General features: G+C 36.6%; 1 protein-coding gene across 1 annotated transcript; it reads left to right on the top strand.

Moving 5' to 3' along the window:
• Positions 1-126: 126 nt before the first annotated feature.
• On the top strand, positions 127-11,388 carry LOC140334756 (uncharacterized). The gene is made up of 18 exons (XM_072416996.1): positions 127-151; positions 662-780; positions 872-1,033; positions 1,161-1,363; positions 1,764-1,867; positions 2,009-2,124; positions 2,669-2,836; positions 3,327-3,535; positions 4,247-4,350; positions 4,700-4,815; positions 5,417-5,575; positions 5,822-6,030; positions 6,759-6,853; positions 7,666-7,784; positions 8,353-8,517; positions 8,896-9,098; positions 9,718-9,821; positions 10,259-11,388. The coding sequence occupies exons 1-18, from the start codon at positions 127-129 to the stop codon at positions 10,408-10,410; spliced, it is 2,532 nt and encodes an 843-aa protein (XP_072273097.1). The 3' UTR covers positions 10,411-11,388.
• The last annotated feature ends 10,376 nt before the right edge of the window (positions 11,389-21,764 follow it).

A 21,764-nucleotide genomic window follows, 5' to 3' on the forward strand; every position in this document is an offset into this window, starting at 1 on the left:
TCAATTGCCTAAAATAGTCTTCAATGTGGATTGTACATCTTCCTGCACTTCCAATTCCTATTAGCTGTACTAATCTCCACCATTAGTATTGGGTGTGACTTTTTACACCTCCGATTCCCAATTTATATGCTAATCCTAAGCATTAATTGGAGTATGTCTTTATGTTCCTTCAATGCCCATTGTCTATAGCCAAGCTTTGAAGGCATATCTTCCAACACAACTAGATCACTATATTCACCAGCATTGATTTTTGGCATCAGCATCTGAAGAACGTCTTAATTCATAATATAACACTTTACTTCAAGCACCCTGGACGTCTCTTAGAATTTCTCACATGTTTCTATATTGCAGCCAGGCCTTGAAGATGTTTATTAAGTTTGATGTGGATCATTTACTGAACTGGTTAAATCACTATGGGAGCTCAAACTACATACTATAGTCGCCTTTTACTTTCTACCTTTCATTAGCCTAGTAAATGGGATCCAATGGGCATCACTCGTTTTCTAACTGACAATAGATGAATGATATGTAATAATATTTTTCCTCGGTTGTAATAACTTTAGTTACTTGGAGTGCGTACATAATTCTGCTTATTCACATATTGTGTTTTGGAACTAGTTCTGTATGACTTCAACCTAACTTCATGTCCTTTGTGTAATAGGTATTACGTGTGGACAGCCTAAAGAAAATATTGAGGTCTGGATAGAAACCAACTTTGGCAAATTTGCTCAGTACATTGAGATCAGTGAATACATTGAATGGAACGTTGAGTACAAGGCTGTGAGTATTTTTGCACGCTTTGTAAATATCAAGTGATACCTTTATCCATTGATATCTTTAATTCTATTGGTGTTCCCTTGTTTTTTTCCAGACTGAGGTGATCAGCTTTTTGAGCGCTGATCAGCTGGCCGAAGTTGCTGTCTCTGCAGTCAACAATGAGGAAGTCGCTTGCCAGATTTCAGCCAAGTTGTTGCAGTTTGATGTCACTGAAGTCAATAATTTCCTGACAAAACTGTCTTCAACTTTGAGAGAGGTACGGTGACATTACGGTTGACATAACCTTAAACCAAAATCTTTAACTTATTAGGAAGCATGTCCTGTGTTCTTGCAGTATCTATATCTAAAAATATATTGTGTTGTATTTTTTTTTTTTTTTACAGAGGAACATTCACTCATCTTATGTGGTCGGCAAGAAATTCCTATCTTCATCTCTTTCTGTCATCAGTAGCTCTCTGTCCACATATTCCACTAGTGAATGGGTAGACTTGGTGTCATCAAAGCTACAACCACTCTTCTTCAGCATAGACTCTGAACAGTTATCCACTCTGTTGAATTCTGCTGACTGTAATGCATACAGGGCAATGTAAGTCTGAGATGTCAAACCCATGTTCACAATACTTTCAATTTTATTGGAGTAGTAAAAGATTAGATCGTCTGTCAAGTTTAAATTATCAATAACTGTAGTTTTGAACATATATATTAAACATGTAGAAGATTCAGAGACTCTCAGTTTTACTAAAGGAACACGAATGTCTTGGACTTCACAATATCATAGTAAAACAAATATAAACAAGTAGTTGATTCCAGTTTAGTTAAATTCAAACTCAGTGAACATAGCGGGTCGGGGTGAGAAAAATACACAAAAGTTTATTTATCCGAATGTTCATAAAAACATTTTATTGTCTGCGTAACCATTTATATTTATAATATATGGAATCGAATTACTACACATCGTCTATTTTTTTCTGTTCTGTGTGTCACAGTTCCCAGCAGCTGAATGATAATTATGACAAGTTTGCACCTGATGCACGCCAGAATCTATTTGGAGTTTTGTTTGGATACATCAGCAAGAAAAAGTCAGATTCAGGTAAGACCAGCATATATGAATACTAATACTACTTTACACAAAATGCTCTTTGAATACTGTATCTTACACAGAGAACATCCAGAAAGATAAATTTGTCTTTGGGCACTTAATGGTCAACGTCCTATGCTCTGTTTCATACAGGTTTCTGTCCTGTGAGTGGAGAAGACAGCAGCGCTGCAATCACAAACACAATCGGAAAATTTTCATCCTTTTTGACATATTCCCAGTTTAAGGAAATCAGTCCCAGTTTTGATTGGGTAGGTGTACTTTCACTTTATAATGGCTAGATGTATGCTTTTGAGTAAAGACATCTTGTTTCCATTGCATCTAGTCCTTTAGTATTCTACTTAAAGTAAACATATGTAATTGTGCAGGGTCTTGGCAGGGCACTATCTGCATTGGGTTTGCTAGTTCTCCCTGTGTTTGTGTGTGTTTCCCCACAGGGACAGCTAGTGACAAGACTATGAACTCTGTGTACTGATGCGTAATATGTTGGCGTTATATAAATACTAGTTAATATTAATTGTTGGATGAAGGGGCTACTTTTAAAAGGGTCTTCCTGGGTTTAGTTTACCCGCACCCTGTTGGCTGCCCATTCTGTCTTCATTTTTAAAAACCTGTCTTTGGTTTCAATACTTTCTTGGTCACTGGCCCAGAACAAACATGAATAGTTAATTTCAGTTGTTGAGGTAAAATTTATCTAACAATGAAACATTTCCCTTTAGTTCTAGTGTTTCTTGTGCAATCTGGTCAATTATCAATACTGTATGCCTAACAAAATTTTGCATTCTTCCCCTACAGGTGTCTTCAGAAAGCGTGCTGGGTGTCAATCAGCTAGCTGAAATATCTCTTGCTGATAATGTATTTTCCAATCAAGACAAGGCCAACGCTCTCAATGGCAGATTGGCAAAGTTGTCTTTCACAGATATAGATGCATACCTCCAAGCCTTCCAAGCCAATGCAGAAGCGGTAGGTGGTGTCAGATCTATTCAATATCACCAATGCTACAATGGTTTATTCCAGAACTGTTGTGTTGTAATAAAAAATACAAACTTGAGAAAGAAGAACAAGGGGTGTGATTTCCTTAGCAAGTCTATGTTACAGACCAACAACAGATAAACACAGTGTGTACACTTTGGATGAACAGGGAAGTATTGTACTGCTAAAAAAAAATACTTAACTTGGATGTAGACATAATTTAAAGCTTGACTAGGGATCCTACCTTTTCCTAGTAATTTCACAACTACAACAAGGTTTGAGGTGGCCCTGCAATTAGACACATAAGTTATTTAAACACATTTGTCTGATGTGCCTGTGTAAATTTCAGAACTGGGCAAGCAGAAATACAAATACTATGACAGAGAAAACAGCTCTCATATTTAAATATTGCCTGTGTAGTTACTGTTCATCTTTATTTTACTTTATAATCTTACTCATCTCCCCTTCTTCTCTCCTATAGAAACATTTTGTGTCCGTCCAAGGTGGTGCCATCCAGCAGTCCATTTTCAATACCATCTTCAGCAAAGTCTCAGAACAATTTACCGTATTCTCTGATAGCCAGTGGAATTTCTATTTTGGTTCCTTATTCTCCTGGTTCTATTCATCCCTTCAAGCCAGCCAAGTTGAACTGATACCTGTTACTATTAGCTGCACATCTTTCCAGTCTGTGTAAGTAATGGTTGATTCTCTCCATGCCCCCCATGTGTTAAATGTTTAAATGGTAATTCTTAGTGTGGATTATAGCAACCAATCAGAATCAAGCTTCTACATATCCAATACAAAATTATAGTAATCGATTTAATGACAGATTTGTGGTTTTCATTTGTTTAGGTTGCATAGTTGCTTGAGGAGTTAGTAGAAATTAATTTAATTGTTTCTCACAATTACGTATTTCTCCCAAGACAGAAATCTTTAATGCAGAACCTGTTTATTTTACATTTGTTCTTTGGCCCTAGCAACTAGTTTGTTCTCTGTTTAGTGGTTAGGTAATGTTCTATAACATGAATCTGAACCTGGGGTTCTTCAGTCCAAGGATTCCCCGAATCATCCATCAAAGTCCTTTTGCCATTTGATAATGTATACCCCTCCTAATGCAAATTGGAAATTATCTTTGTCTGTGCTCTACTCTTACTGCAGTCTGCCAGAAGTATTGCATCCAAAGTTAGGTAGATCTAGTGGGAAGCCTTGTGCTTTAAATATTTGGGAGATGTCTTTCCTTGAACCCTTATAAAAGTCATTAGTAGCAGGGGGTTATTTCAAAGGTATGCGCAACTCATATGAGCTTACTTTATGACCACCGTTGTAATGTGCAAAAGATGTTTGATAAAAATTGGAATTGTTTTTAATGGCCACAGTATTTTTTCTTTTCTCAATATACAGGGTTTCTGGTACTAGCCGATCCTACAGTCAGCTGCAAGGTGACGTACAAACTGCACTGTATGGAAAGATTGTGTCAATCCTCAAGAATCAAAAGACATCCAGTGGTAAGAGAAGTCATGTTGGTGTGTGGTTTCTTCTTTAACACTTTTGTTTCAATGAAAGATGCCCTTTACTGTTTGGTTCTAAAGGGTCAGCCCATCAAAGCCATACATAATAAATATATAATACCAATAATATTAGTAAATGAGTTAAAATGCCTTTGAAAAGACGTTATCTCCAAATTACTGCTCATTGAACTGGTTAGATGGAATTTGCTTGGTACTCATTTGGTTGTTTTCGGGATGTATTTAGAAAACCTGTAGTCTCTAAAATTTTTTTTTTTTGTTCAGTTTCATTTACTTCCTTGGGGACTGAATTGTGTAATTTTTCTTTTTTATTTATTCATTTTTTTAGGATCAGCATGCCCCATCACAGGAGGAAGCGCTGAGTGGCTTCTTCGCAACTTCGGTGAACTGCGTGTAAAAGCCTCCATAGCTGACATTATTGATATAAATCCAAACTTCATTGTTGTAAGGAAATTTTCTAAATTGTTTTCTTTCATGGATTAGAAATTCTACTCTAGCTAAAATGTTTTAGCTTACTTTAGAAAATGGTAACAAAGAGTTTACATTTCGTTCTAGTTTTAATTTCTGTTTCTCCTGGGGAAATTGGGGATATTTCTCCTAAAATTCTCTTAAGACAAAAAATGGTTGTAATGTGGACAAAAATAAAAAATGTGGGGATAGGTTAGACCTCCAAAATGTGCTTCATGGACATCACAGAAACAGAAAGATAGGAAATATCTCCCAATGGGATCAGGGACAGAAATAAAAACTCTACAGAAATTAAAAGTCTTCCTTTAAGCCAAAAAAAAAAAAAATGGCTGGAATTAAAATGTACAATGGATGGCAGTCTGCTGGGAAAAGTATGGTGACTTATAAGCAGTGACTTATCCTCTTCAATATTCACAGGAATATTATTTCCATATTTATAGGAATAGGTTATATGCACTCCTTTTATTTATGTGGAGCTATGCCCACATGTTGGTTATTTGGCTTTCAACAAATTAAAAATATAGACCATTGTTTATACCTAGTATTATAATAACAAAGTTTCTTTTAACATTGACAGACGGATGCAGTCTCCTATCTCACTGCTGAACAACTGGGTACCTATGCCGCCAGCAAAGCCATCTTGTCAGACAAGGACAAGATTGATAAATTAATGTCAGGATTGAACAGCCAAAGCATTGGTGTTTTCTTGGATGCTTTCAATGCAGCAGCCGAAAAGGTAAACTTTTCTTTTTGGTAAATCCTCTGCATATTTTTCTTTTATTTTCTGTTTTATTTTTGTTCTTCTATTTTTATATTAATCCTAGTTTTTGGTTATTTTCAATTTATGTCCTGCTTTTTTCCACTTTTACTGGTATTATTATCTTTTCCATTTCTTTTAGTGAAATATAATCATAAAAATATAAAAACTGTAATGAAAGAAAGCACAGGTTATAAAATGTCATTTCCATTTTTCTTCTCATAGAATGGAATTACCGCAATTAATAATGAAGCTGTTAGGAAGTTCTTCATTGGAGAAATTTTCTGCAAGGCTGGATCTGGCTTTACATCCTTCACTGAGTCTGATTACGCTGAATTTTTCCAGAACAAACTCAAAGTGGTCCTCTCATCCCTCGATGCCAAAGCCTTTGGGTTCATTCCAAAAGATTTAGGCTGTGACTCCCTTGCTGCTATGTAAGATTCAATTTCTCCTAAAAAGTTACAAAAAAGTGATACCAATCTGTGTATTGATAGTAATTTAATATTGTACATCCTAAAGTAAAAACGGCACTGCTTCTTCCTAAATAATTAGCCCTTTAGCCATCTCTTTGTGGCAGCTGGTCTATATTACACCTCTTTCAGTCCTAATTAATGCTAGCTAACAGCATGGAATACTTTATATGGGCCTTTGTATATCCAACATTGCACACTGTGCTTCCTGGTACCATAAGAGCTGTATGGTCTGTGTTGTTATATTATGACCAGAAGAACTAGACTGTGGTTCATTTATCCCCTAGGCCAGTGCAAGTATGAAATGTGGAGCTGGGGGTTATTTAGACATCAATCAGAACAGGACCTTTAGTCAGCGGCACATAATGAGAATGTGATACAGCAACTTGCTGTTCTTTCATATCTGAAATGACCGTTGTCCAGCTCCAACTTCCACTGCCCATTTATCAGTACAGTCCTGTGGTATACATCCTTACCATTGAAAGATCAATTGAGTGTGCATGGCTTGTTCTAGGTCAAAGGGTCCTAGTTCTCCAATGAGTAAAACCCTTGCATTATTATTGACCATCCAAAAGCTAACAGTCCTATTCTCACAAATGATTAGCCATTGTTTTGCTTAGGGGAATCAAAGGTTTTAATATGTTTGCCCTCATTCTAAAAATCTCAAATTACTCTTATTTTTTTTTCTGCAGCATGCAACCCTTAATAAATGCTCAGAATCCTGAAAACCCCACTGATGTCTTTGACTTTGTGAATTCAGTACTATCCGGAAAGAAGTCAGGCTCAGGTATGTTAACTGTTGCTTCATTACAATTATATGAGTTTATTTACTAAAAGAGAACCGAGAGTGTTCACTTTTCAAAAATAAATTTTTATAATCTTACCTTAATTAACCATGTGCAAAGGGCTGAAAAAAGACATGACTTTTTATTTACTAAATGACCTAAATATTTTTTTCACCCTTTAGTAGATCAACTTCATAAAACTGGTTATGCACAGTTCATGTAAACTAGCAGTAATTATCTTAAAATTTTTTGTTCCCTTAGCTTTGAAATTAGTGTGTCATTTATAGACTGGAATGGTGTTTAAACACCAGTTCTTGTTCACTTTACGTTATGGAGGAGTGTTGTCACCCTAGGACAGGAAGTGTGTTAGGACTACAGTATGACTCTTTTTTCAGGGAACAAATATAACAGATAGAAAACAGCTCAGGTATAGGGCACAAAAGTTACTAGCTCACAATATTTTAGTAGCGTCAGACATTTTTTTTTAAGTATTAGGTAGTTAATTTAAAGCTGACTCTCATGGAAGACCCCGAGTTCCCCAACACAGATGATTTAAAAAAACATTCATTAGTAAACTATTCACTCCAGTTACTCAACCCCAAAAAATACTTGCAACAGGGTATTTAAAGTCCCATCCCAGCGTATTCCTTTAAGAGGAAAAAATGGCGCTGGATGGGAAGTCTTCTTTAATAGACCAAAACGGAATACCGGTAAATTAAGTTCATTATTAGTGTTGATCCAAGCTTTAAATAAATGAGCTTTCATCCTTATATTATGTATTCTTCGACTCTTAACAAAACAAATGTATGTCTAGGTGCTGCCTGTGCAGATAATAACATTGATACAAGAGCATGGGTAGGAAAATTCCTCGGAGGATACGTGAAAGCAGGATCATGGGATTCGATTATCTATTTGTACCCCAAATTTGATGTGGTAAGTTGGTTGAACACATATTCTTTTCCTGTTTTTACCACATGCTGCCATGGTAGTGAGATAACCTGCTATTTTAAAGAGATTTTACAGTGATACTTTTCATGTATATATTGCAAATATATTAAAAACACATTAGAAAAAAACTAGAGCTATTCACATTGGTACGTTATGGTGTATTATTGCTTCATTATTGGCCTACTGCATCCTGGAGGGTAATAGAGGTGATACAGAGGCAAGGAGAGACAAAAAGGGAAGGAAGTGGACTTTTTTGGTATTTACCTATATTTTATGTTGTTTTTCTGAGGTTCCAGTTTGAACTTTTTGTAGCTTTTTTTAAACCAAACACAAAGCTTAGATTAGTATTTTAGAAAGATTTATTTTACTTGTGTGCTACTTCTTTCTTCAAAGCATTAGATTGTTAGATATTCTTGCATGTTTTTTCTATTTTTAGACACATTTAGGCAGTAACCTCCAGTGATTATAAAATATCAAAAGACATTGAATATGGGAAACTTGAGGAAAAGATTTAAACAATATAATCTCATTACTTGTTTTCTCTGTTTTATAGGCAAGTTGTGCTGATCTCCTGAGTGATACTCAGCTTAGCATTGCATCCACTGGATCCACCGTCATCCAAAACGTAACAGTCATAACAAGTGTGGTGGCCACATTCAACGGAGATATCAACTCTCTTTACACCTTTGTTGACACATTGTGGCGTAATGTTGCAGTGGTAAGGAACTCATTCACAAATAACTATTTGTCACTATTATTGAGTGCAACTGTCATATAGTAAGGTCAGTGAAATTTCCCAAATATTCTCCCAAAACAAAATATTGTGGATTGGCCAACCATTGCCCTGGCTTCACATCTGTACATTGGAATAGCAAGGTAAAATGTGAAATCCTAAGTGACATTTTGGTCTTGATGACCATTTCTCAAGAGTCTCCATGGAATCTCCAAGAAAGGAAGTAAACTTTTAGAACAAACCAAATTTGCAAATGGTTAGCAAGGAACTGAAAACCTGGTCAGACCAGAACAACTATCTCTAAACGTCAGTGAGAGCCTTAAATACCATATGTAATAACCTTTTTTATTTGTTGTCTTTCAGAAGCCAGATCTGCTAACAAGCTCAAAAGTGAAAGATGTTGTGCTGGATGCTGTTGCAAAAAATGTGCTTACCAAATTTGATTCATTAAGTGCAGTAGAGGTCCAAGACTGGTTGTCTAAACTCACTTTCCTCTTACCTTCATTCAATGCAACCATTTTAGATTACATCCCTAAGTCCATTGACTGTCCTCAGTTGCAGGCCTTGTAAGTATTATTTCCAGAACTACAATCCTTGGGATGGTTAAGCACTTATGATTTTTGTAGGTGTTTCAGAGGACCCAGTTTATGATTACAAAGCTATGTTGTAAGCCATGGATTAACCGTACTACAAATCCTAAAAATCACTTATGGCCCCCCTGCTAGATATGTTGTGTAAGGGTCGGTATACACAGACATGTGTGTTTTGGGTCTCACTTAGGTCTGTAAAATATTTATGCAGGATTAAAAATGCAGTGTTTGAATAATGGATATTGTGCAATGGTGTACTCTTTGAAAATTACCCCCACATAGATAGTAGATATTAATGAAATAATGCCCCCAGGTTTACTGTGCAGATAATATTACAAAGCTTGAATTGAGTTACTGAAAACAGAATTTCTTTTGAAATGCAGGATTTTTACGTTCCCAGTGGGATTCCTTAGAGTATGGGGCACCACCAGGCAGACTCCTGATTTTTCCTTATATTAATATGCCATGTAGGGGTCAATAACTAATTAGTAACATTTATTTATGAGTTTGTGAAGCATTAAGTATTATATAAAAGTCATTATTAGGTGTGTAAATGCTGAATACTTTCTACAACACTATGTATTTTGTTTTGCAGTGTCTCTAGCATGGATTTGACGTTTTCAAGTCTGACAGCAGTGAAACAACAGGCCGTAGCAAACTTCATACAGAATGTTCTGAGTTATAAAGTAAACAGTGGAGGTAAGTAAATCCATCAGGTCATAAAGGTCATGTCCCAGACCATCAAGAATACAATGAGTAATATATAAGCCACTTATGAAATCCAACAGAAGATACCATGATCAGGGCATAAGTGTATGTCAGGGCAATATTAAAGCATAAAAAATATCCAACTAGCATTATCAGCTCTTCCGGATTGACTAGAGATGTCCACAGATTAATTCTGCTCCCTTTTCCTGTTAGGGGAACAAAAAAGAAGTTAGGAGCAAACCTGATTTATGTTATTGTTCAATATTTCCAACCTTTTTACAAAGATCGACATGGAAATGTACATTGATTAAATATATGTAATGATTTCATAAGATAATTACATATTACTCATACTTTAATTTGTTTGTTCCTGCTTTCATTTGTTTCTCATTCTCTCATTCAACATGTCATTTGTTTTCTGTTTTCAGATGATCCATGTATTTCCGGTTCTACCACAACTCAGTGGGTAACGAAAAATCTTGCATCTTTCTGTTCCCTCCTGTCAGCCGATGACATGGCAGCGATTAACTCAAATTTGGACAAAGTAAGTTATGCAAGGCTTTGCATCTTCACACCCTAGACTTGAACACAGCTGAAAGGTCCTCCTGGAAGACTACATATGACCCCTCTTCTCGTTCCGCTCTAATCCTACCCACCAATGCTGTAAGGGTCTCTTGGGACGTACTCTAGATTGTCACCTGGATTTTCTCCTTCTTTTGCTGGGAATTGAGCAGTGTCAGTGTCCTTTAAAGTCAGGTCACTAGTTTCAAGAAAAAAAACAATGTGATCTGTATGTAGGCTTTTTTCTTGTTGGGAGTGCTAAGTGGAACTTATTACAAACAGTGTTCTTTACTATAATCCATTTTACTTGTAAGCTACAGTACAGGTCTGTAACATGCCAACGTTTGTAAAAATGCAATACCCAGACCATATTGGAGGGAGAACATTACTGAAAACAAACTTTGTTGCATTTTTGAACACAGTACTATACAACCTATTTTTTTAAGTCCATGCTAAACTAACTGAATTGCATGACCACCAGATCTGTATGCACCCGCTTGTTATAACATTCGGGGATTAATATTCTCCTTAAAATGTATGGTAGGTTACAGAGGCTACTATACAGTCATTAAAGATTGCCTCCATGTCCTTAGTAATAATTAATAATATGAAGGTATAGCACCTTGATCTATTGATTCCAGCTGAGTGCCATTCTCATTGCCCTTTAAGGATCCTACATGAAAGCAATGGTGTGTGAACATCACTTTTATGTAAGCTGTCATTAAATAAGTAATTCTATTTTTTGTGCCCCAAAATCCTGGCTTCTCTGCTGCATTTAGATACTACAACCGGAGAAACGTGAAATCTAGGTATAATTGTCATATATCATAACATATATCCTTTGTCAAACATTCCAATAGTTAGGAACACTTTTACTTTATATAAACAAAAATACATTGTGTATTAATTTATGAATTCCTTATTCCTTATTTTTCTCGATATGTTTTTTGTTTATATGTCCACATATATGTCAGCATATATATAGCACCATATTTGATGGCTTTTTTTTTTGTTTATATGTCCACATATATGTCAGCATATATATAGCACCATATTTGATGGCTTCATGGTCCTACTTAAAAGGTCAGTCTGCAATTAAATTTTAATAACTGTGATTTTCCCTCCTGTTCATTTAGTCCCCTATGTTTTCATTGAGGGAAGATCCTAAGAGAATACACATAGACCCGCCCATTCATTCACCAAAGAATAAGGCATACCTACTCTTTATTGTTGAACTGTGCTGCTGTACAGTATTAAATTTAAGTTGAAATTACTTTTCAAAAAGTGCAGCAGGAAAGAAACCAATAATTAGTTGAAGTCTGAAAGTGAAAATCAGTCATTCTAAAATAAACCTCCTTTAATAAAGGGTCCATCTACTCATGGCTGATTCTGCATAGGGGCTTAAGCTTCCAACAGCCTTCCGGTGTATCCTAAGGAGCTGTGGTCTATAACTCACAAAATAGATAGAACTAGTTAATTATCTTTATATTCTCCTGAGGCTAATAATCAATAGTAAATCAATTTGGCCACTTGATGTTATAACATGTGTTCTCAATGCAAATTTTGTACCGTGAATCACATCCAACCATGCAAGTGCTTCCTTTTGCTTACAGGAAGTTTAGTTTGATCAGTAGCAAAGCTATGTCCTGTGCAGATTCCAACTTTTCTTGCTGCTCTCTACCTCCCCTTCCCACCCTGTATGTCAACTTCTTAAATATTGAGAAAACCCAACTCCCAACAAAGTCAAGAGCTTACATCCTTGGATGCCTATACAGTATTTTCCTAAATTTTGACATCCATACCAACTGCTGGAGTAGGGTAACTTGCTTATGACTATTGCAAGATAGGTCCACTATTGCACATATCCGTAAGCTTTATCTGTATTAACTCATTGTAAATAAATATCCTGGAAGTAAAATAAGTTCCTGGAGTAAACTTTAATATATATAATATTCCCACAACAAAGTGTCTTGTGAAATAAATAATTTTGAACGATATTGTATGTTCTTTGATCATGGAAGACATGGGAGTGTTATGTCATCATATATTTTCTGTATGTTATTGTGAAGATCAGCTGAACATTGTACAACTGTTCATTGACTGTATTCCCAATAAGAACCCGCCAGCGATGCTTTTTTTCATCTATACTTTGTCTGTGTAGCTGTCTACTTGCTTATAATAAATTTTCATTGAAAAAAAACCCTCTGTTGATCTTTGTGTTAAAATATGGCATTTTAGCCACTGATTCTGTGTTGCACTAGAGGTGTCTATTACAACTAACCTGTTTGCTACTGGTTAAACTAAACTCAGAACAAAATAACCTTAGGGTGTAAACCAACTAACCTGGTTTTGGGGAGACTTGTGCCTAGAACCGTAGGAGAGAGGAAAAAAACAAAGGATAGCTAAACTAATTCAAATGTCAGTTTTTAGTAAAGCAAGCTGTGAGCTTGATGACCTAGGAAGAAGAATAACAAGGCATTTGCTTGGAATGTAGAGGGAAAACAGTGTTTCTATATATCCTATCTATATATTCATAATATAATTATTCTTACATTTTAATTTGAATGTTGTTTTATGTTTTATTCTGCTATCTGCTTGCTATTTACACAACACTATCCACATACATGATGCTGACCTCCATCTAAAGGAGGTCAGCAGGGTCAAAGTATGGAAGCCTGAGAGTCAAAATCACTAAGCTGAGCAGTTAGTGTTTTTTCAGAATGAGAGGTCAGCTAAAGCAACCTCCTGCAGATTGGTTACACTAGCACCAATGCATATTGAAAGACTGGGCAAAATGTATGATACACATGAACCTATAGTAAAGCTTTTGATTGAGTGCCACTGTTTATTGCTCTTTGACTATTTAATAAAGCAATAAACGTTATAATTGCCTCCAAAATATGATAGCTTCACAACTAAGTAGCTCTAGTGTCCCATGGATGTGTTTTAAGCTCTAGGAAAAATCTTGAGTAGTCCTTTTAACTGCTTGGGAAATGAAACAAATAAGAAACAAACTTTCATTAACAAACATGAAAAGAATACTAGTACCGACCCAAGAAAAAATGTTCCTTTATTGGTGGTCTGTGTAGTGCTCCACTCATTTCTGCAAACTAGAAAAGGGCTCCACCTTTACTTTGGTGGATGGTGGATAGGAGCCCCATTTCAAAGGAGGTTAGTCAATGAAAAAATGGCTATTATATTGTTGTAAGTGGAAAAGGGCTCCCTTTCAAAGTTAGTCAATAATAAAGGGTGTCCTGTCATTGGGAGTCAATAGAGAATTGACCCTTAAATTGGTCCAAGTTCAAGTAATGAAAGGTCCTCTTATATTGGTGGTTAGTGTAGAAGTGGGCACATGTAAACTGATGAACAGTGCAGAAGGATCACTTTACACTGATGGGCAGTAAGGAAGGGCACCATTACATTGGTGAGAGATGAAGAATTTTATCATTACATTGGTGGGCAGTGGAGAAGGGTCCTCTACATTTGCTCTCAGAATATACAAAAAAAATAAAACTGACATTTAAGGACTGACCTGCAGTATGAAGGAATGGGCACTGGGAAACCAAAACAGGGAAAAAAAAAGAACTAGCCAGTTAATAATATAAAAAATAAACTATACTGAGATGTAATTTATGAAAAAACATACAACATACAAGTAGTACTGAAAAGTTAGGTCTAAAAAGGATAAAGCAATGGAACTGTTAGGTTATCTAAAAAAAAACAACCAACAAAGAATACTGGACAGTAATCTAAAAGCAACAAGAAATATGTGGCACGGGACGGTTATCTACAAAAAGTAAAAGGTGGTACAAGACAATTCTCTATATAAAAAAAAAGTAGTACAAAAGAATTACCTATATAAAAAAACTAGACATTAGATAGTAGTACTAGACACATATAACACTTATAACAAGAGTTAAAAAGAAGTGGTACTGGGTAGGAATGGGGGAATTTGCCCAGATAATAATAATAATAATAATAAGACATATAAATAAAAACTCAGCACTGGGCACTTATACAAAGACATTTCAGTTGGCATACACTTCATTTTCTTCAAGCATGTAAACATAAGACAGAAAATATGTTTAGCTGTGTGTATGATACAAGTATAATTAATGTTTTGGGGATAGTGTGCTTGGACATGCATATTTAGAGCCATGGCACTGACAGCAGCCAAACACAATTATTTTGAACATTTCTCAATATTTCATCATCTAAATTAAACTTTCACCCATGGTGACACATTTCCTGATATTAAATGTCCAGATTATCTACTGTTTTGTTCACACAAAACTCAAAAATAGTTCAAACCACAAAGGGAAAATTCCGCTTTCCTAAAGTTACTGCTGTTGCTGCCCATGCTGCACTCGCCCTTGGTCAGCTGAAAGGGGGGATTAACATAAGAAAGATCACCATGTTAGAGATTCATTTCCTGTAAGGTCATCTCTTTAATAAGATAAAAAAAAGAAAAAACACATGCAGCACAATTCTGCCTCACATGTACATTTCCCCTCTTGGTGATCTGCCAGCATAGCACATTACTCTTAAGCACCATTGTGGACTAAAACACAGTAGTGTCAGCCCTGCCCAGTGTCCCAATTTCAATTTCTAAACCATTCAACCATATCCCACCATAGTTAATTGGTATTGATTATATATACGTTAATTAAAACCTCTAAAATGTTTATGGCTGAGAAAAAAAATAGAGCGTCTCAAGCATGATCTGAAACAGATCTGTGACAAAATATTTATAGTAATAGTACCCAAAGCTGCTTGAAACTATGAGCATGTTACAAAAGATGGTCTGGGACTATGAGAATGTTACAAGGGATGGCCAAAGACCATAGGAATGCTACAGGAGATGGACAGAATGAGAATGTTACAAGGGATGGCCAGAGACTATAGGCATGTAACAAGGGATGGTCAGCGACTGTGGGCATGTTACGAGGGTTGGTCAGAGACTATTGGCATGTTACAAGGGATAGTCAAAGATTATTGGCATGTTACAAGGGTTGGTCAGAGACTATGGGCATGTTACAAGAAATGGCCAGAGACTATAGGCATGTTACAAGGGATGGTCAGAGACTATGGGCATGTTACAAGAAATGAGAGACTATAGGCATGTTACAAGGGATGGTCAGAGACTATGGGCATGTTACAAGAAATGGCCAGAGACTATAGGCATGTTACAAGGGATGGTCAGCAACTGTGGGCATGTTACAAGGGTTGGTCAGAGACTATTGGCATGTTACAAGGGATAGTCAGAGACTACGGGCATGCTACAAGGGATGGTCGGGGACTATGGGCATGTTACAAGAGATGGACAGAAGCTATGTGCATGGTACATGGGATGGTCAGTGTCTACAGGCTGGTTTATTAGATTTTATTGTAAGATCCATTGCCAAAGGGAAAACTCCTTTCTAAAGAGATGGGGCCCCAAGGACTGCACAAAAAAAGACTGCAGGATGGGCACCGGGGCTCTAATGAGGATGTAATTTGATTGGTCGATATAATTTGTACATCATTGTTACTCAGTGCAATAATATCCCACAACTGGTAATTTTTCAAAAACATCTGGGCACAGTGTATATGGTCTTTTAGATACATACACATTTTTTCTACAAAGTGTTTATCTTTTCCACAGATGCAGATGGTCTTTTGTCTGGGTCCAGAGGAACTGGCAGACCTGACTGTAAATCTAACACTCAACAGCATTGATGATAGCCGCTCGATCATTGCCAACCTAGAACATGCTCCCTACAGCAATGTTTCTGCTTTTGCCAGGCGGTTTAATGTTGCTGCTCAAAAGGTAGGTATAACCTAATCTGCAACAAGGCAACAAAAGACTGATATTATATATAGAGCATGGGTACATTGAACTTAAAGAGGACTATTCACTATATTTTGCAACTCAACTTGGTTAAGTTATCTCAATATATCCCCATCATCTTCATTTATGTTACCTTTTAAATATGTTTTTAATGTAAACTGTGATTTGTCATTTAAGATCAAGTAACTAAACCCCAGCAAGACTGCACCCCTTTGGGTGCTTTTATTTAAAAAAAATAGTTATTTTTCAGAAAGTATTTATTTTTATCGAGTCAGATGACCTAAAAAGATACTTTTTTAGTTGTAGGAGGATCATGCTAGACGTAGCCAGTCCTTTGCGTATTATTTTTGTTGCAGGCTCCACCAATGGGATCACTCCGTCATTGTTCTTGACTCTTTTCCAGTCCACCTGAGAGTTTTAGGTCATCCCACTAACCTTTTTTAGATCCTCCTTTTGCATCTTCCCTAATATTAAATAAATGTAAAATTCAGCACAGAAAGTGAGAACTTCTTATAATGACAACAGAAGGTACACAGACCCAGAAACTAAGTGCAGAGATCTCATTAATAGGGGTCTAGGTAGTTTGCCTGTCCATGAATTTGACTATAATTCAGCCATTTTTTTGTTCAGATGCATTCCTCTTCTCATTCACTCAATAGAACACTGAATGAGAAAATAGCCGAATAACTGCTGATTGCATGGACAAACAAACAAAAAATAGATCCCACTATTCCTTTTTTTTCACTAAAGAGCAGATATTTAGCTACAGGCAGGTGATTTTCCTTGGGCTGAGATGAAGTCATTATTCCGCTGCAGGCAGATGAGGAAGAAAGAAATATAGATATTGTATTGTATTGTATTGCCCAAAAGTGGGACACTTACAAAAAAAAAATTTCATACTACAGTAATAAAATATAAGCTGTGAACACTGTGTTGGATAACATAACATTCATTTTGATCTGACTGCAGGCCAACTTGACGGTTCTTCCAAATGATGAGGTCCGGGATGCTTTCCTGTCAATGTTTCTTGGCAGACTGAAGCCCTACTTTCACTACCTTCCACCTGAGCTTTGGGGTGAATGGTTTGATGGCTACTTACCTCTATTTCTCCCAGGAATAAACAGCACACAGATATCATGGCTCTACACAGATATATCATGTTCCAACTACCAGTCAGTGTAAGTAGATTGTAATCTTGTACTCAGTCTCTAGGCATCTGTTCTTTTGCTGGCCAATAAATAACTAGTAGTAACTGGGGGGATATTGGATTATGATCATCCACACCTTGTGTTTGCAACAAAGAGATATGATAAAATAAACAGGGAACTGTTGATCCACGGAACACCTGATAGCCTCATGGAATCAAAAAGAAATTCCCTGTTGGAGCAAATTGAATGAAACAAATTTTTGTCTTCCTCTGGATCAACTGTGTCTAAAGTGTTTTTTTTGGGATATGTTTATTTCCCTAGTGGTTAAACTTGATGGATTGATGTCTTTTTAAACCTAGCTGACTATGTAACTATGAAAAAATTGGGAGCCCCTACTCAATGCCATTTTATTAACTGGGCAATGGTATGCTCAATACTAGTGTTGGTGTTAAAATTCGGGTTATCCCTATATTCAACTCAAAAATGGCAGTTCGAATTTGGGAAGACCCCAAGACCCAAAAAACATGGAATTCGACTTTTTGAATTCGTGTTTAAAAATATGTTTAAAAAAAAAAAAAGTCAAACTCCAGATGAACTCTCAATGGAGTTTCTCCATTCAGAGTTCATCTGAGTTCAGTTTCCACGGGTAACCTCTACTGCCTGGGGATTGCAAACAAGAGAATTCCCAGGGATGCAAGAATGATTGCAGCCCTGAAAATCCAGTGCAGTCCTGAGGCACTAGAGGTTAATTACCCTCTAGTGACCGGTGATCACAAACAGGAGGATTCCCTTGCAGCCCTGAAGGGTTCCCAGGGCTGCAAGGAATCCTCCTGTTTGTGATCCCTGGTCACTAGAGGTTAATTAACGGGCTTATCAACCCAGTGACCGTGGGAACTGAACTGCAGATGAAATTTCAATAGAGAAACTCCATTGAGAGTTCATCTGCAGTTCCACTCCGATCCCCCGGCACTAGAGGTTAATTAACCTCTAGTGCCCGGGGATCTCAAACAGTTGAGAGTTCATCTGAGTTCATTTCACCCGATCACCGGGCTGTACTTATCATTAATGAGTCACAGCTGATAGGAGGTACGCAAGTGCTTCCAGTCAGCTGTAACTGCAGATGATCTCTCAATGGAGTTTCTCAATTGAGAGTTCATCTGCAGTTCAGTTCCCACAGTCACCGGGCTGTACTTATGGGATTTTTGCATGGGAACTTTGTGGTCTGATTGGAGGAGGCACACGAGTTCTTCCATATAGCTATGACTGCAGATGAACTGTTGTTCCGTATGTGTTCTTGGATAGAGATTCTCTATCCAAGAACATTATGAATAATATTTCTGTGAAAAGAGCCAAAAACTATTGAGATTTCAAAGCGCACTGTCAACTTGCAGTAAGTCTATACCTGCCTGTGAACACACCTGTTACATTATTATACGTTTTTTATACAAAATGAACAGTCATAGTGCAGAACTCTAGGTGCATAGCAGGTACTCTCCAAGTCACTTTGTACCTTTAGGCTCATTTTATACATGTAGTGGAAAGTAGCATGGTTGTCTGCTTCCTGACAAATAGCAAACGGTGCTGCTGTGCACCAAGTATCAAAAGACTAAAACACAGATAAAAGTTTGTGCATGCAGTTTCGGCTCTGGCTGGTACTGTGGTGCAGTTATTCCTCTAGGGAAGGAAAAGTAACCATGCAGCTAAGTCATTTGTTGCTTTTTGGAAATGTGCCATAACCAACTAAATGGGTGCAAATTAATGAGTGCAATTCGACCCGTGGTTGAGCCTGCAGCAGAACAATGCAGTTAGCTTCGGGTCTGAAATGGCCATTACTTTTCAGCCTACCTTCTCTTCATAAAAGAGCAGAAGTTAAAGAAATGTCTAAGCTTCCGGGTATAGGGCATATTGCTACTCCCTGCTTCCCACCATTTATCAGCAGTTTTATATAGGTGTAGGGATTAATTATGTCAGCCAAGTATTATGCAAATACAGACTTTTCAACATTGGCAGATCATCCTTTGGAAGGGGTTGTAGCAATGCACCGAGGCTCCAGGAAAGGCAAGGTTAAAGTGTTTTTTAGGACACAAAGAAAATCAGTATGTCTTTGCAATACAAGCACCATTCCCAATATTTGATCCACTTACAAACACTACAGAATTAAGTCTGTTCATCGACTAGAGACCAGTGAGCTTCCAAAGTCTTGTTTGTGGCTCTGCTGAACTGAAATCCTAGCCAGCTTTGTCAACACTGCCTATTAGACTACATGCATACACTGTTTTCACTTCTACAAAAAAGATTTTACTTTCTTTCAAGAGCCTAATATGCGCTGTAGGGAAAATATGCTTAAGATAAGTAGATCTGGGGGCTGCTCATTTCATCTAGAATTAGGTAGAATTAAGGCTTACAACAGGTGGGTCTGCTCTGTAAGGTGATGGATAGGGGTGATACTCAGGTGAGCTCACATTTAATTGTTATTTTTTTTCACCTCTGTCTATTTTTTTTAGAACAGATCTCACAATTTGTGTTCATTTATTACAGAGTCAATGGATTCAACCAAGCATACATATATTTGGCAAATGACGCAAAAATTGCTTTCTACAACACCTACATTAGAACATTTTTGAACAACAGAGCTCAGTCTGAAGGTAATCACATAACTGTACAACATGTATACATTGTCAGTTTCTGTATCTTGGGGTAGCAAACTTAGTTGTTTAATATCATTTTACATGATTTACAATAAATATTCTGTATAAGGTGCATTCATGGTTCTTAGTTTACAATGCATGCTAGCCTTTCAACAAGAAAAGTCCCTAGGGTAAACCAAGTTGAGTAATCTTTCTGTTGGAAAAGTTGCTGTTTTGGACCATTGTACACATCCAATAAATATAAGTACAAACTTTTCATGCCTGGGTGCACCTAATGTATAACTAACAAAATAAATCAAGGTAATATAATTAGTGATGTGTCCACTTTTATATTTTTTTACCTGAATCTAAACCATTGATTTTTCTATATGACACAAGGCTGCCTTCATAATCCAACTACTACATGGTAACACCATCCTTGTTAACAGTTTTTTTTTTTTTTTTTAGCAAAATGTTTAATTTTTATAAAGTGCACATATAACAATAACATATTTTAATTTTCATAGATGTGTGCAACTCCTTAGATCCCTTACAGTGGGTCAGTGACAACATTGGAAGTTTTGCAAACCAAGCCACATACCAAGACTTGCTATCATATAATAAGAATTTTAGCAAGGTAAGTACTTTCGGTGGTGATATTATATAAGCTTGACATGTACACCTGCCTGTCATCTTCTCTGTGTCTTTAAATTTTTAGGGGCTTACTACCATTATTCCCTTTAATGGACTGGATACATGTAAAGAGGTCTTTAAACAATCTGTGTAGTGGTCGGGTTGGATATATCTGTGGGTGTCAAATAGGAATTTAAGGGGGCTAAAAGATAATTGTATACAAATAAGCTTTAAGTGTAATTCTTTAGTATGTCTCTAGGTTTAATAAATTATTTATCAAATAGTAAAAACTATTAAGTGCAATGTGAAGAACTAAAAGCCTTGAGAAAAAAATCTAACATTGGTCTAGCAAAGTTAAAGTAATTTCTGGTTGGTGGTTGCACCGGCTCCATCTACTCCATAATTTAGCTTTATATATGGGTTGTGTATGAGGAGACACACTATCTTGCAACACGAGGCCCTTGGAATCGAAGACTATAAAGAGGAGAATTTAAAGGGTGTTGGGTTGCTGCCCTGGTGTCCCCTTACAATGACTTCAAGCATACAGTAAAAGTCCTGAAATGAAGTAACATTCAAAAAGTATATTAAGTTAAAAGGACAAGGAGTTCTGGAAGAGATAGCCTGACCCCAACAGAACGCTGATCTGAACATCATTGAACCTATCTGAGATTACTTCAAAAGACCGAAGCAAAAACAAATCTAAAGAACTGTGGATAGGAAGCATGCGTAGAACTGTCCCGTTTTGAAGGGCCAAGAAAGGGCATGTCATATATTTTTTTTAACATATATTTGACATGGTATCAGTGGAAAAATAGAAGTAGAGAGTGGAGAAATAACCACTTCTGGCTGCTTCCTTATATGTATTTTCCTTGGATTTATATATTACTCTTGTAGTTGGGTCAATACGGCATTGGCACCACAGGGTACATGAGGTCAGTAAATATTCAATGTATACCATTAGAAAATGTCACTAATATATAAATGAGATTTAATATGTTTTGCTATTTTTTCATACAGGTGATTTATGAAAGCTCCTTAACTATAAAAGAACTGGCAGATTACACAATCATAGCAGACAGTGTGTGCAACAGCACCTTACTAAACATCATGCTGACCAAAGTTGCTTCATTTGAGT

Source organism: Pyxicephalus adspersus, chromosome 7, assembly GCF_032062135.1.
Source record: "Pyxicephalus adspersus chromosome 7, UCB_Pads_2.0, whole genome shotgun sequence".
NCBI lineage: Eukaryota > Metazoa > Chordata > Amphibia > Anura > Pyxicephalidae > Pyxicephalus > Pyxicephalus adspersus.

Bases quoted from the DNA above. Each gene is read 5' to 3' on its own strand.
- LOC140334756 (XM_072416996.1), top strand. From the start codon at position 127: ATGCTAATCCTAAGCATTAATTGGA. The intron at 4,351-4,699 runs GTAAGAGAAGTC...TCATTTTTTTAG, and splicing joins GAATCAAAAGACATCCAGTG to GATCAGCATGCCCCATCACA. The intron at 9,099-9,717 runs GTAAGTATTATT...TTTGTTTTGCAG, and splicing joins TGTCCTCAGTTGCAGGCCTT to TGTCTCTAGCATGGATTTGA.